General features: G+C 47.2%; 1 protein-coding gene across 1 annotated transcript in view; it reads left to right on the plus strand.

The window, feature by feature from the left end:
* The first annotated feature begins 15,700 nt into the window (after positions 1-15,700).
* Positions 15,701-16,557, plus strand: part of polr2d (RNA polymerase II subunit D) — an 11,324-nt gene continuing 10,467 nt past the window's right edge. The window contains exon 1 of the mRNA XM_085990793.1: positions 15,701-16,107. Coding sequence (XP_085846919.1) covers positions 15,852-16,107 — 256 coding nt within the window. The 5' untranslated portion in view covers positions 15,701-15,851. The remainder of the gene's footprint in view (positions 16,108-16,557) is intronic.

The following is a 16,557-nucleotide window of genomic DNA, read 5'->3' on the forward strand; positions in this document are numbered from 1 at the left end:
TAATGGGGAATATATACTGTTAAGCTAAAAAGGGAGGATTGTGGTGTATGTAACCGTTCCACCTTTAAGAGAACTATTTTAAGAGTTGCACTACTTTATCTTGGCTGCTGTATACTGTAATACCGGTGGTGACCACACCGGTATATAAGTGCTGTGTAATGATTTATTGGGCAGTTCCGCCCTGACCTTCGACGAGTAAAGACCTGTTAAAATTTACTCTTGTGGTCTGTGTAGTAATTCTCACTATAACACACAGACTTAACAATTACATTCATCAACCACAATAAGGCTAACCTTAACAAAAAACAGCTTTAAGATTAACAGTACAAATAGAATAATACATTTTTTCAGACAAATACAATGTCAACAATACAAGTACCCATAGTAAAAAACAATACATACCAGTCCTACTGGCAATCTAGTAACTCCTCATTTTTGCTTAGTATAACCTGTTGTCCTTTTTTTTTAAATTTTAACATTCAAGTACAACAGTACTTATACAACTCAACAGTTACATAGTAAATCCATTACATTCATTGACCAATTATGGTCAACAATATAAATACAACAATAAATTTTACAGGTAAATCAATAATATTTACAGTACAGGAAACGCAGTGTTCCCTCTGGCTTGTTGCTGGGGCCTGGCACTCTCTCACTGAACTAACTCTACATTTAGCAGCATCTGTCAGTCAGAGCTCCCTCCTGGCAAAAGTGGGCCTCAACACCACCCAAACATCCTGAACATTCAATACAATTGCCCCCAGACTCTTTGGCCTCTAGAAGCCTCAACAAAAATTCCCTTGGGCTGCCCAGACTTCAGGTAGCACCAGGTCTCAGCCTGTCCGATGTCCATGATGGTTAGTACCCAGGTGTTTATAGGGAGGTGGCACAAGAGCTTAGCATAGATCAGATCGCCCAACCTCAATTCATACAGGTTAATAGCACAGAAAGAGGCTAGTGCTGGCTCTCTGCTGGAGCCAAGGATTGCTAACTCTGGTTGGAGGCATTCCTGGATGTTTGATCATGTGATGTCTGCAAATGTTATTTACCTTTTAAAGGTTGCGTCTCCTGTAGTTGACTACCTTTGCTTGTGGTTTTGCGCCAGCAGCTGTAGTGCAAGAGGTTTCAGGAGCCAGGAGGCCTCCTACGAGAAGGCGAAGAAGGGAAACCGAGGGTGAGGAAGAGGGGAAACCGAGGGTGAGGAAGAGGGGAAACCGAGGGTGAGGAAGAGGGGAAACTGAAGGGAGGGGGAGCGATTTGTAATCTCCCTCTCCCCCGTGCCTTGACCCCAATTCCCCAGTCTCCCTCTCTTTCTGAGACCCCGTGACTGGACCCCACATTCCTGTCTCCCTCTCTTTCTCCCCCAACTCCCAAGCCCCCACCAACTCCTGATTGTTCCCTGCACACCACCCTTCTTGGCTCAATGGTAGCACTCTTGCCTCTGAATTTTCAACTTCCTGCTGGAGTGTAAAACTGGCCTTGTTGGTCAGGTCGGGTGCCCATTATAAAAATCGGGCATATTCTATAATGGGCGTCTAACTCCAAAGCCAGTTTTATACTCCAGGGGTAAGTTGAAAATTACCCTCTGTGTGTTTCTATTGTGAGTTAAATATTTAAATATTAAATGTGATTTAATTGTACTCATATTCATGAAAGCTGTGTTTATAGCGCACCACCATCCTACGTCACCCTTTCTCAAGTCTAAGTGTCTTTGCCCACTGCCATGTTTTATTAAAAAAATAAAGCTGCTTTAACAACTTTGAAGCCACTTATATTTTCTTGGTTTTGCATCAGCGCAGATATGGCCCCATTCAGCCTCTACTGTATCCAATCCAGGGCAAGTTCTGACCTCCCTCTCCCTCTTGATTACCAAGTTTGAATGGAGCACTTTTTTTTTTACTGACTCAATTAGATACAAGCCACAAAGAAAAAGTTTGAAACAGAAGAAAAGCAGAATTATTCTAGCCAAGGCCACATGTTATACTGCCAGCCATTCCGACTTACTGTGCTGGATACCATCCAGCAATGCTGTGTACTTGGGTACAGTAGCCTAGTGATTATGGAACTGGATTGGTAACCCAGAGATGATGAGTTCACAATCCCCCATAGGAATTTGTGAACTTATATTCAGTAAATCACATAATTTGTGGGCTGGCACCAGGAAAGTTAACTATCAACTTAGCACTGGAGCATAAATTGAGGTTATGGGTTGGGTACTCATTATAGAAACTGCCTGATTTTTATAATGGATACCTGACCCCCAACGCAAATTTTACGCCCCAGCGGTAAGTTGAAAATTACCCCTCACCCTGTCTCTATGCTGAGTGACTACACTCTGCTGCACTCACTCATCACAACTTGAGCAAAGCTTCCCTTTCCAATTTAACTATCGTTGTAAATGTCCTGCAGGGAAGGGAACCTACATGTGACTCTAGTCCCATGTGGCTGACCCCTGTGGCCAAACAAGTGACTGACAGAAAGAGCCACACATGACAACTCTGATATTGGGAGACCAGCACTAGAAGTGGGCCTCCATTGCCATCAGCTCTATTGAGGCCGGGTCATTTATGTTCAGGAATGCCAGCAACAGCATGGCAGCCATATCTGTCGTCCAATTGTCTTAAACTAAAATGTACCAGGTATATACTATTATAAATATTTTCAGTGTTACCTATGGCACAGTATTAGTTTCCAAAAATTGCAATAATCCCACAAACAACAATTAATAAAATATTAATAAATAATTTCAGTTAAATAACAAAACCCTACTACCAGTAGCAAAACAAGTTACTCTACGATTCTCATGCTTGTCTTTGAATCCCTCCATAGCCTTGCCACTCCCTGTCTCTGTAACCTCATCCGGCCCTATAATATTCCCCATACTCTCCATTCCTCTGATTCTGGCCTTTTAAAAATTCTCATCCTTATTTTCAAATCCCTCCATGGCCTCACCCCTCCCTATCTCTGTAACCTCCTCCAGCCCTACATTCCTCCAGGAACTCAGCATTCCTCCAATTCTGGCCTCCTGTGCATCCCCGATTTCCTTTGTCCTGCCCTTGCCAGCCATGCCTTCAGCTATCTCGGGGCCAATCTTTGGAATCCCCTGCTTAAACCCCTCCACCTCTCTCCCCTCCTTCAAGACACTCCTTAAAACCTACCTCTTTGACCAACCTTTTGGCCATCTGTCCTAATATCTCCTTATGTGGCTCGGAGTCAAATTTAGTTTGATAATGCTCATGTGAAGCGCCTTGGGATGTTTTACGACATTAAAGGCGCTATATAAATGCAAATCATTGTTGTTTGTAGCTCTTCAGCTTCCTCTTTCTTTGCAATTCCAGATTTCCTTTGTCCAAATGCAGCAACATGACTGCTAGAAAGGCCAAATCCAAAACCCACCGAGGGTCTGTCCTTTTCCTCCATGACTTCTTACACAGGACTGAGCAGTTGAAAAACATGAGTGATCACTTTCCCTCTAGAAAGCCTCATGGTGAAGTAACAACAGAAAATGCTGGAAAAACTCAGCAGGTCAGGCAACATCCGTGGAGAGAAATTTGAGTTGACGTTTCGGGTTGGACCCTTCTTCAAAACTGGAAAGAAAAGAAACTAGATCGGAGGCAGGGCTGCGATCGGACAAAAGAAGTAAAAGAGATTAGAAGCTAGACGAGATGGTAATAGGCTGGGATTAGGTGTAAAGTGTACTGGCAGGGCAAAAGATAGCTGCCAGGTGTGAGAGAGAAACAAAAGGAAAGGGGGGGGGAAAAGGAGTGGAACAATTACAAGAGAAAATGAAATGGGGGCCGAGCTTATGATCTGAAATTGTTGAACTCGATATTGAGTCCGGAAGGCTGCAGACTGCCTAATCGGAAGATGAGGTGCTGTTCCTCGAGTTTACGTTGAGCTTCCGTGGAACAATACAAGAGGCCAAGGACGGTGAGGTCCGAGTGGGAATGGAGCGGTGAATTAAAATGACAGGCGACCGGAAGCTCGGGGTCAACCTTACGGGCTGAACGGAGGTGTTCCGCAAAGCAGTCACCCAATCTGCGTTTGGTCTCCCCAATGTAGAGGAGACCGCATCGTGAGCAGCAAATACAGTATACTAGATTGCGAGAAGTACAAGTAAATCGCTGTTTCACCTGGAAGGGGTGTTTGGGGCCCTGGACAGTGGGAAGGGGGGAGGTATAGGGGCAGGTGTTACATCTCCTCCGCTTGCACGGGAAGGTGCCAGGCGAAGAGGAAGGGCTGTTTGGGGTGATAGAGGAGTGGACTAGGGTGTCTCGGAGGGAGCGGTCCCTGCGGAATGCTGAAAGGGGAGGGGAGGGGAAGATACGTTTGGTGGTGGGATCACTTTGGAGGTAGCGGAAATGCCGGAGGATGATCCGTTGAATGTGGAGGCTGGTGGGGTGAAAGGTGAGGACAAGGGGAACCCTATCGTGGTTCCGGGAGGGAGGGGTAGGGGTGAGGGCAGAAGTGCGTGAGATAGAACTGACACGGTCGAGGGCAGTGTCAACCACAGTAGAGGGGAATCCTCGGTTGCGGAAAAAGGAAGACATGTCTGAAGCACTGGTGTGGAAGGTGGCGTCGTCGGAGCAGATACGGCGGAGGCGGAGAAACTGGGAGAATGGAATAGAGTCCTTACAGGAAGCGGGGTGGGAGGAAGTGTAGTCCAGGTAGCTGTGGGAGTCAGTGGGCTTGTAGTAAATATTGGTCGATAACCTATCCCCAGAGATGGAGACGGAGAAGTCGAGGAAGGGAAGGGAAGAGTCCGAGATGGACCATGTGAAGGTGAGGGAAGGGTGGAAATTGGAGGCAAAGTGAATGAAATTGTCTAGTTCGGGGCGAGAGCAGGAAATGGCACCGATACAGTCATCAATGTATCGGAAAAAGAGGTGAGGGAGGGGACCCGAGTAGGACTGGAACAAAGATTGTTCCACATAGCCCACGAAAAGGCAGGCATAGCTAGGACCCATGCGGGTACCCATGGCAACACCTTTGATTTAGAGGAAATGAGTGGAGTTAAAGGAGAAGTTGTTCAATGTGAGAACAAGTTCAGCCAGGTGGAGGAGGGTGGTGGTGGATGGGGACTGGTCGGGCCTCTGTTCAAGGAAGAAGCGGAGCGCCATCCGGGTGGGGGATGGAGGTGTAGAGGGATTGTACGTCCATGGTGAAAAGGAAGCGGTTGGGGCCGGGAAACTGGAAACTGTTAAAGTGGCGGAGGGCGTCCGAAGAGTCGCGGATGTAGGTGGGAAGAGACTGGACAAGGGGAGTGCTCGGTCTGAAGGGAGACTTGAGTGATTGAGTCTTCAATCAGATTTTTGAATTGGCAGTGATTTTGTGCAGATTCCAACGTCAGAATTTCCAAAACAACTTTCACGATGTGCTTGAAGTTCAGGTACTTTGACAGCAGCTACTTCTGATGAATGATGCATGAAATCCACAGAATGAGGAAAAGCTGTCATCAGCTTTAAAGAAAAGAAAGACTTGCATTTCCATAGCGCCTTTCACGTCCACCGGACGTCTCAAAGCGCTTTACAGCCAATGAAGTACTTTTGAAGTGGAGTCACTGTTGTAATATGGGAAACGCGGCTGCCAATTTGCACACAGCAAGCTCCCACAAACAGCAATATGATAAAGAGTCGCACCAACCCGCTTACTGATCCCAAAGTTGTGGTGCCCCATCCGCAGCAATGACAGTGAGTTTCTGTAATGGTACCTTGGCTTTCTGAATAACAGACATCAGGGCTTCCTTGATAACCATGCTTGGGTTCCATCTTTTAATGACACAATGTCAAGCAGTTATTCTTTCACGTACACACAAATGCTATCAGCAAAGGCATGTCCTGAACATCACAAGATTCATTGAATGCAAAGCTTAAATATGCAAACTTCCAGATGTCTGAATGCAGATGTGATTCAACCTAAAATTTACAATTTTATAAGATAAGAGGTTAAACTGAGGCCCCGTCTGCTCTCTCAGGTGGGCGTAAAAGATCCCACGGCACTATTTCAAAGAAGAGTAGGGGCATTCTCCCCGATGTCCTGGCTAATATTTATCCCTCAACCAACATCACGAAAAAACAGATTATGTGAAATTATGACATTGCTGATTGCTGTGTGCAAATTGGCTGCCGCTTTTCCTACATTACAATAGTGACTATACTTCAAAATGTGCTTAATTGGCTGTAAAGTGGTTTGGGATATCCTGGGGTTGTGAAAGGTGCTATATAAATCCAAGTGCTTTTTTTTCTTTAACCTCACTACTTAGATTTCAGATCCAGTGTTCTACTGTGTAATGGGCCAGTGGTAATTATGAAATCTGCTTCCGGAGGAACCCAGCAATCTCAGAGGGTTGTAGGGCTGGAGGAAGTTACAGAGATAGGGAGGGGTGAGGTCACGGAGGGATTTGAAAACAAGGATCAGAATTTTAAATTTGAGGCGTTGCGGACCGGGAGCCAATGTCGGTCAGCGAGCACAGCGGTGATAGGTGAACGGGACTTGGTGCGAGTTGGGACACGGGCTGCAGAGCTTTGGATGAACTCAGGTTTATGGGCAGCGGCCTTCCTCCATCTGACATTGTGCCCACGTCTGCCAGGCGGGTGGGATACTGACTCAAGGAATTCAAATGAGGCCCAGGAGTTAAAACCACCCGGGCCTCACGCTGGCAACCTCAGCAGAATCCTGCCACATGCCACGTCCCCTGCCTGCCCAATTCCCGCCCCGTGTTAAAATCGGGGCTTTGGCCTGAAGGAATTTGGACTTTTCATTTTGGACTTTTTATACCAGTTTTTAAGGAAGACGAAAAGAATAGACATGAAACATAGACATAGACCTTTTTGGTGTCTGCCCTTCAGCAAGGCTAAGTAAGTATGGTCTATGGAGCAGTAACTGTGAGGGAGCCGCTCGCCCGGGAACTGTGGGATGGATAAAGGATTGGGCTTGGTAAAAGTGCATGATAGATTAAAGTATGATCGATAAATGGAGGATAACACAGGTGCAGTCAATCAGAAGCGAGACAAAATTACAGGTGGGCTGGTTCGGGATCGACAGCTTACCGAGAAATGGGTAGTTTGTATTGAAACAGCACTAGAGCAAAGGACTATGGAACTTGACTAAAATCAGAAGTCATGCTGAGAAGCTTGACCAAGGATGAATGGTATCATGCATATCATTGATGCTTTGGATTGTTCTGAGAGAAAGAGACTTGAGGTACTTTGAATAGATAAGCAGACAATACCAAGGTTAGAGATAAGACAGCTGTCTGGGTCCAGGAGGAGGGGGCCACGGAATATCTCCTGTCTGTAGCTTTCCTACATCACTGTGACCCACAACATTCCGACCCGTGACCCACACCACTGTGACCCACATTGCTGGGTGTAGTGTATGTACCTTTAAGAGAGAACTACTTTTACAGCTCCTGTATACTGTCGTTCCGGCAGTAACCACACTGGTATATAAGCCTTGAGCATGCCTCTGTACTGCCAGTCTTGAGACTACCCTACTCCAGTAAACACCTGTTGATTGTTAAGTGACAGCCTCCGTGTAGTTATTGGGAAAACATCATACTCTAAGAATCACGGATCCAACACTGGGACCCTTCATTAAGCATCATTCTTAGTGTACTCTTTTGTATGGACCATAAACAAATAAACTGTAACTTAAAAAAATTAAATGAAACTTAACAAAGTAAATTAAAATGTGGTTTCCGGGGGTGATGGTGCACTCCAGTCCCTGCAGTGCCCACTGGTCACGAAAGGCCTCGAGCGTGCTGGCGGACACCGCCTGCTCCATCTCCAGGGCCATCCAGGCACGAACGTGGCCGCAGAAGAGAGGCAGGCAATCGGGCCGAACGACCCCCTTCATTCTTAGTGTAATGACAATAGCAAGGAGTGAATCCAATCAGTGTACAGCTGTGTCACAGCGAGACAATCAGTGAAACTGTGGGGTGAATTTTTAACTCACTGGGCGGGAAACCCACGGGATCAGGCAACTGGCTGACTTCAAAAGAAAGTAAAATGGGAAGGGGTGTAAAACCAGCGTTGCACCCAATCTTGTCAGTTTCCCAACAGGCGGGTTAGATTAAAATGGGTTTGCAATTAAGGAATCTCACTCAGGGAATCGAGGCAGAAATAGAAGAGGAAAACTTAGGTAATTCCATTCAGAGTATTATTGATTTATTCAGAAGGAGGAGGCGTAACATTAGACCGATTTCTCCTGGAGATGGAGCACATGGTGTCTGCCAGCATACTTGAGGCCTTCCGTGACCGGTGGGCGCCGCGGGGACTGGAGTGCATCATCACCCCAGCCAATCAAATTCTTATTTAATTTGTTAAGTTTTATTTAATGTTTTACTAATCTACAGTCGATTTGGTCAATCACCCCACCTGAAAGAGTAGATTGATTTCTCCAGGTGAAAGAACAAATTTTAACGAATAGGCAGAAATTCCACATGGAGGAGCAGAGTAATTGGACAGTTACACATGATAGGATTCCATGTAGACACTAGGAATGTGCACAGTCCATGAAAAAACAAGCCACTTTTAGGAAGCTTCAATTCTCTTCAGGCACATTCTGAAAATTCATATAATCAGACATATTGTCACGGAGGAAAATCATTTGGCCCAATGTGCTTGTACCTACGTCTGAGCAGCAAGCCAGAGTTTTATCTCTGTTCAATATTCTTCCCTTTACTGTCCGGAGCACTGGTCATCTGGTGACGATCCTCTTTGGATGGGGAGGATAGGTGATACTAGGCCAGTTCTCTTTGCAGTTGAACTGGTGCCACCACATCATGCATCAGATTTTAAATTTTCTAGGGCCTCACCCCTCCTTATCTCTGTAACCTCCTCCAGCCCTACAACCCTCCGAGATAACTGCGCTCCTCCAATTCTGGCCTCTTGCGCATCCCTGATTTTCATCGCCCCCATCATTAGAGGCCGCGTCTTCAGCTGCTGAGGCCATAAGTGTTACGTCCACGAATAATTGAGACACAGACAGCAGGAGTGAACAAAATAAGTCTTTACTGGTGGAAGTCCACAGTGAAACTAAAAACACAGAGGCTCACTAGCGCCTTTTATACAGGGGTGGTCACTGCCGGTACTGCAGTCTGAGACCAGTTATTCTCTTAAAGGTACATACACAACAATTCCTCCCCTTTTAGATAAACAGTACATAACATTTAACAACTAAATGATAACTAATTACAATCACAATTACTGTTGCTAGATACATTGGTTAAGTTTAAGCAATTATAAGTTCAGTCTTTGAGGAGGCTTCCTGATTCTGTCTGGATAACGCCTCTTTGGGGTATCAGGTTCTTCTGGCAATGTTGAGTCGGGATCAATGTCGTTGTTTGGTTCATCCGCTTCCAATATTACCGGTTCTGCGGTAGCTGCAATTGGAACGTCGATTTCATTACCAGGTGTATCAGATCGTGGTGTGGAGTTGACGTTTTCCAGTGACTCTAGAATCTGGTCAGCATGGCATCTTACAATGCTCTCCCCAACGTCCACGGTATACATGAGAGGTCCTTGTCGTGTACAAATCGTTCCTGGCTGCCATTTCTCAGTGCGGTAGTCCCGGGCCAAAACTGGTTGACCTATCTTAAAACTCCTGGTCGGCCTTTCATTCATATTCTGAAACTGCCTGTTCTCCACATCTCTTCGGACGTTTGGCTTAACCAAATCCAAGCGGCATCGTAGTCTTCGATTGAAGAACATCATGGCTGGAGTTTGGTTGGTAACCGCATGTGTCGCATTCCGGTAGGCAAACAAGAAGTTGTCCACCTTGTGTTGTAGGGGTATATCTTCATTACACATTGCCTTGATAGCCTTCTTGAATGTTTGGACAAACCTCTCGGCCAATCCATTAGTGGCCTGATGATATGGGGCAGATGTGTAATGCTTAACACCATTGTTCTTTAAGAACCTCCGGAACTCTTCAGACACAAACTGTGGTCCATTGTCAGAGCAAATCTGTTCAGGCAGCCCATTCCTGGCGAATATGGTTCGTAAAACTGTGATCGTTTTTTCCGTGGTGGTTGAGGACATTTTTATTACCTCTGGCCACTTTGAATGTGCATCCACCGCAATTAAAAACATCGAGTCCATGAAGGGACCAGCAAAATCAATGTGCACCCTTTGCCATGGAGATGAGGGCCACTCCCATGGATGCAGAGGAGCTTGTGGTGGGGCGTTTTGGACCTTCTGGCATCCTGCACAGCGCTTGGTCATCTCTTCGATTTCTCTATCGATTCCCGGCCACCACACAAACGCTCTGGCTAAGCTCTTCATTTTTACCCCACCCAGATGACCCTCATGAAGCTCATTGAGCACTCTATCCGTCAACTTAGGTGGAATTACTACTCTGGATCCACACATCAAGGTTCCTCTGCACACTGACAGCTGTTCTCTTCTCGGCGAGAATGCTGGCAGCAGTGGTTCGCCATGTGCTGGCCATCCCTTCACCGTTAAATCATAGACCTGTGATAGTGTCGGGTCATTCCGTGTTTCCTTTTCTATGTTTGCATTCGTCACAGGGAGACATTCGACTATGGTCGAGTGGAATAACTCCATTGGATCCACTGCAAGGTCTTCTTCCACCGTCGGCAACGGTAGACGTGACAATCCATCAGCATTTCCATGCTGTTTAGTTCCTTTGTACTCAATGTCATATTGGTGTGCCCCTAGGAAAAGGGACCATCTCTGCAGCCGTTGTGCTGTCATTATCGGTACGCCCTTCTGAGGGTTGAAAATGGAGACGAGGTTGATGATCGGTTAGTAGAGTAAATTTTTGACCGTGCAGGTAGTGATTGAACTTCTTCACCCCCCACACTAGGCTGAGGGCCTCTCTGCCAATCTGGACGTAGTTACGCTCGGCAGAAGTTAACGAGCGTGACGCAAAAGCTATCGGCCTCTCTAAACCATCAAGGAATTTATGTGACAGTACCGCCCCAATGCCGTAGGGAGACGCATCACATGCCAGCCTGATTGGCAGTGCTGGGTTGTAGTGAGCTAAAACTTCCCTTGAAGTGATTAAGTCCTTACTCTTCTGAAAAGCACGCTTACAATCATCGCTCCATTTCCATGCTACCCCCGTTCGTAGCAGGGCGTTCAGTGGGTGCAGAATTGTCGACAAATTTGGCAAAAACTTATGATAGTAATTCACCAATCCGAGGAATGACCTCAGTTGCGACACATTTTCAGGCGCTGGGGCCTTAACAACCGCTTCAATTTTGTCAGGGGACTTATATAACCCCTCTTCATCAATCACGTGGCCACAATACGATATCTGTTTCTTAAAAAATTCGCACTTGGGGCGGTTGGCTCGCAGCCCATGTTCCCGTAGTCTAGTGAGCACCTGTTCTAGGTTGTTAAGGTGTTCACTGTCATCTTCACCTGTTACAAGGATGTCGTCCAAGTAACACCGAGTCCCCGGAATCCCTTGCAGGACTTGTTCCATCGCTCTTTGCCATATCGCCGGAGCCGATGCTACTCCGAATACCAATCGATGATACTGGTAAAGACCTTTGTGAGTGTTTATCGTGAGATACTTCCTAGAGGACTCTTCAACCTCCATCTGCAAATATGCTTGTGCTAGGTCAATTTTTGTAAAACGCTTCCCTCCAGACAGTGAGGCGAAGATGTCTTCTATCCTTGGAAGAGGATATTGTACTGTGTGAAGGACAGGGTTCACCATCACCTTGAAATCCCCACAGATGCGAATCTTCCTTGGCTCCCCGGACTTATTGCTTAACGTTTTCTTCATGACAGGAACGATGGGTGTCGCCCACTCGCTCCAGTCGACCTTAGACAACACGCCCGCCTTCTCCAGATTCTCCAGCTCTGCCCCGACAGCTGGGCGAATTGCATATGGTACCGGTCTTGCTTTGAACAACTTGGGAACTGCATTCTCTTCTATTTTTATCGAGGCGGTTACGCCTTTAAGCGTGCCCAGTTCTTGTTGAAATACCTCTTTGGCGTTAGCTAAGATTGTTGACAATCGTCCAGGAGTGACGTCTTCATCTTTTTTACCGTCCACCATCATTGCATGAATGGAATGCCAATCTAAGTTTATCTTCCTGATCCATTCCCGTCCCAATAACGGTGGTCCACCATTTGGCAGTATGTAGAGATACAATTTCCGTATTTTCTTGCCATTGTATTCGACAGGCACCCTTATTTTTCCTCTGGGGTATATTTTTGCCCCGTATACGTCGTTAAGACGATGGATGTCTCTCTCAAGGGTATGTGTGAAAATAGCCGCTCGTAGTCTCGTCGATTCATGACGGTTAGCACTGATCCTGTATCCAATTCCATTTTAACTTGGGACCCTGCTATCGTGAGGATGACCCAAATGGTTCGGTGATCCTCTTTTGCGATTACATTGTGAAGTTTGAGACAGCTTAGTCTCCTGTTCCCGGATTCACTATCGCTCATCTGGTCTTCGGAACTACTGTCCGTCATCTTTTGTACTTTCTTGTACGGTTCCTTAGTAGCCTTTTTGTTGTCGCTGGTCTTCTTCCCAGACCTGCAAACTCGTGCAATGTGTCCCATCTTCCCGCATTGCCTGCATATTTTGTCTTTGGACCAGCAGTCCTTCTGGTCATGGTTAGTTCTGCCGCAGCGATAACATTTTGCAAATCCCCGTGTCATTTCGTGGGTGCCGTATTCCTGTGGTTTTTGTTGAATTTCTGCAGCTCCCCTGGCTGCTGCTTCATACAATACTGCCACGCTGAAAGCCTTATCTAGCGTCAGCTCTTTCTCTGAGAGTAACTTCTTCTGTGTTCCTTCACTCAGGAGTCCACAGACAAATTTGTCCCGTAGGGTATCTGCCAGTCCTGCTCCGAACTGGCAGTGCTTTGATAGCTTGCGTAGTTCCGTAAGATACTCAGCATTGCTCTCATCTTTGTGCTGAGTTCTCCTGTGGAATTTAAATCTTTCTGCTATCAACAGCGGTGCAGGGTTTAAGTGTTCCTGTAGGACAGCAACAATTTAGTTAAAACTCTTCGCCTTCGGTTTGGCTGGAGTAATCAGGTCCCGCAATAGGCCGTACGTTCTAGCGCCCATTAAGTTTAGCAATATCGATGCCTTTTTCCCCTCCGCTATTTCGTTTGCCTCGAAATATACCTCGACTCTTTCCACATACGTGGTCCAGTCCTCTATTGTATTATCAAAAGCAGTGATACAGCCAGTCTTCGGCATCTTGCAAATCTAAAATGGCACCTCCCGCGCTTTGCCTTCTTCCCCGATTTAACAAAATGGCGCCTCCCGCGCTTTGCCTTCTTCCCCGCTGTTGTTAGCGCTGCTTTCCACGGTTTCTTGCGCGTTTAATATTGATTTTTTTTCTTTTATTATTTTCCCGTCGTGGAGCGGACCCTCTGGGACACTTCCCTCCCTCTTCTTAGGTCCGAACGCTGCCCGGCTTCGAAGCACCGGCCGTGCCCTGTGTGCGCCACCCTCTCTCTCTCTCTTTGCTTCCCGACTCGCTGCCCGGCCCCGTTGAAAAGCCACCCGATCGAGCTCTAGCCCGCCGCAGCCCAGGATCAGTGCACTACCTGCCACCAGCCCGATTAGCTGGGAAACCACAAACCGAGGAACCAAGCCTGGCTCTGGACAGTCTCTCCTGCAAGTTTTCAATCCGACGATTTGGAGGGCGGTTGCCCACGGTCGACGCCCGTCTCTCGAGTTTCTTTGGATTTATTTATTTATTTATTTTTCTTTCTTCTGGCTTCGACCTTCAATAACGTCGTCTGAGGTGCTGCCGAGTTGCAGGTAAGTTAGTTTCTTACTCGTCGCCAGTGTTACGTCCGTGAATAATTGAGACACGGACAGCAGGAGTGAACAAAATAAGTCTTTACTGGTGGAAGTCCATAGTGAAACTAAAAACACAGAGGCTCATTAGCGCCTTTTATACAGGGGTGGTCACTGCCGGTACTGCAGTCTGAGACCAGTTATTCTCTTAAAGGTACATACACAACAATAAGCTCTGTAATTTCCTCGCTGAAGCTCTCCGCCTCTCACCCCTCCTTTAAGGTGTTCCTTAAAAACTACCTCCTTGACCAAGCTTTTGGCCACCTGTCCTAATATCTCTTTATGTGGCTCGTGTCAAATTTTGTTTCATAATGCAGCGTCTATGGGCGCTTTACTATGTTATGTAAATGTAAGTCGTTGTTGTTGATAACACACCAGCGATGGAAGTTTGCAACTAAGTTAACCATCTGGGGCCGACTCTTTTGTCTGCACCAGGAATTTCTACAGTCCTCCCCAGGGCACTGTTAATGGTTCACTAAGGGAACGTTGAGAGGTAGACCTATCACTGGGGGCTAAGATTTGTCCCACCTTGCTCTACAGAGTGCTGTGAGCCAGTGCACTATTGGGGAGGCAGCTTCTAATTGCACAAACAGTACTACGTTTACCAAAGCTCTGTGCTTTGATCTTATTTACCATTTGTGGGATCTGGTTGTGCACAACTGGCTGCTGCGTTTTCCACGTAACAATGGTGACTATGCTTCAAAATTAATGAATTGGCTGTAAAGCTCTTTGGGACTTCTGAGGAAGTAAAAGAACATAAGAAATAGGAGCAGGAGTAGGTCATTCCAAAGATTCACAACCCTCTGAGGGAAGAAATTCCTCCTCATCTCAGTCTTAAATGGCCGACCCTTATCCTGGGACTATGTCCCATAGTTCGAGACTCTCCAGCCAGGGGAAACAACCTCTCAGCATCTACTCTGTCAATCCCTCTCAGAATCTTATATGTTTCAATGAGATCACCTCTCATTCTTCTAAACTCCAGTGAGTATAGGCCTAGTTTATTCAATCTCTCCTCATAGGGCAACCCTCTCATCCCAGGAATCAATCTTGTGAACCTTTGTTGCACCGCCTCTAATGCAAGTATATCCTTCCTTCGGTACGGAGACCAAAACAGTGCACATTACTCCAGGTGTGGCCTCACCAAAGCTCTGTACAATTGCAGCAAGACTTCCTTACTCTTGTACTCCAACCGCCTTGCAATAAAGGCCAACATGCCATTTGCCTTCCTAATTGCTTGCTGTACCTGCATGTTAACTTTGTGTTTTGTGTACAAGGACACCCAAATCCCTCGAAACATCAACATTTAGTAGTTCCTCACCATTTAAAAAAAATGTTTTTCTATTCTTCCTACCAAAGTGAATAACCTCAGATTTCCTCACATTATACTCCATCTGCCACGTTCTTGCCCACTCACTTAACCTGTCTCTATTCCTTTGCAGGCTCTTTGTGTCCTCCTCACCGCTTACTTTCCCAGCTAGGTTTCTATCATCAGCAAACTTGGAAATATTTTCTCTCTCCATGGATGCTGCCTGGCATGCTGAGTTTTTCCAGCGTTTTCTGTTGTTATTTCGGATTTCCAGCATCCGCAGTATTTTGCTATTCGATACATTTCACTTGGCCCCTTCATTGAAGTCATCATTAATATAAAAGGCACTCTATAAATGCAAGTTCTTTCTTGTGTGATTCTCCTAGACATGACTGCCTCTCTCTGCTAATAGTTACTACCAGAATTGGTTGACTCCGTTTGTCAAGCACGGGATCCCGGCTGCCAGAGTTTGCCAAGTCCCAGACTGCAGTCACATAGGATCTAAGGTATGAGCGTTCAGGAGACAGCATGATCCAAGCTTACTAGTGTCACACAGAATGCAACCATATATAAAAAATTAGAGGTACATCGGGGTAATTCCAGGATTTAGAGCAGACAGAAGAGGGTGACATTACCCATGCAGAAAGAAATTGAGAGGACAGACTTATTCATTCCTTCCCCTTCCAGTTTCCCATGGACTAGACCTTCGCATTCATTGACAATCAGAGTACAGGCTGATGCACTCATCCCAAGAAGCCTTAAACAAAAAAGTTCAGGTCCAGGCAGACCTGCTCTGTTCTCGGCCCTGTCGGCAGCATCGTTCCGCCAGGAACAAACAGAGCGGCGCCCAGCTTCAGCGCATGCGTGTGACCCACGCCCGGACTGTTTCCGGGTTGGTGTGTTGCTCAGCGAGGCCCGCGATGGCGGCCGGCGGCAGTGAGTCCCGGGTCGGCGATGTGGAGGAGGACGCGTCTCAGCTCGTGTTTCCTAAAGGTACCGGAGGGGGAATAGAGGCCTGATACCCGGGGAAGGGAGAGGCCCGGAGCCTTTGGGGGAGAGAGGGAGAGAGAGAAGGGCCCGGAGCCTTTGGGGGGGAGAGAGAGAAGGGCCCGGAGCCTTTGGGGAGAGAGAGGGGACCGGAGCCCGGCCTGGGGGAGAGGGGGGGGGGGTGGCGGAAGAGAGAGAGAGGCCCGCAGCCCGGCCTGGGGGGGGAAAGAGAGAGACCCCGGCCTGGGGGGGAAAAGAGAGACAGGCCCAGAGCCCGGCCTGGGTGAAGAGAGAGAGGCCTGCAGCCCGGCCTGGGGGGGGGTGGGGAGAGAAAAGAGAGGGGCCTGGAGAGGGGCCTGGGGGGGGGAAGAAGAGAGAGAGGCCCCCCGGGGTGGGGGGGGAAGAAGAGAGAGAGGCGCCCCGGGGTGGGGGGGAAGAAGAGAGAGAGGCGCCCCG

The sequence above is a fragment of the Somniosus microcephalus genome, chromosome 6, assembly GCF_052327205.1.
Source record: "Somniosus microcephalus isolate GS21.2 chromosome 6, FLI_Smic_1.0, whole genome shotgun sequence".
Lineage (NCBI taxonomy): Eukaryota > Metazoa > Chordata > Chondrichthyes > Squaliformes > Somniosidae > Somniosus > Somniosus microcephalus.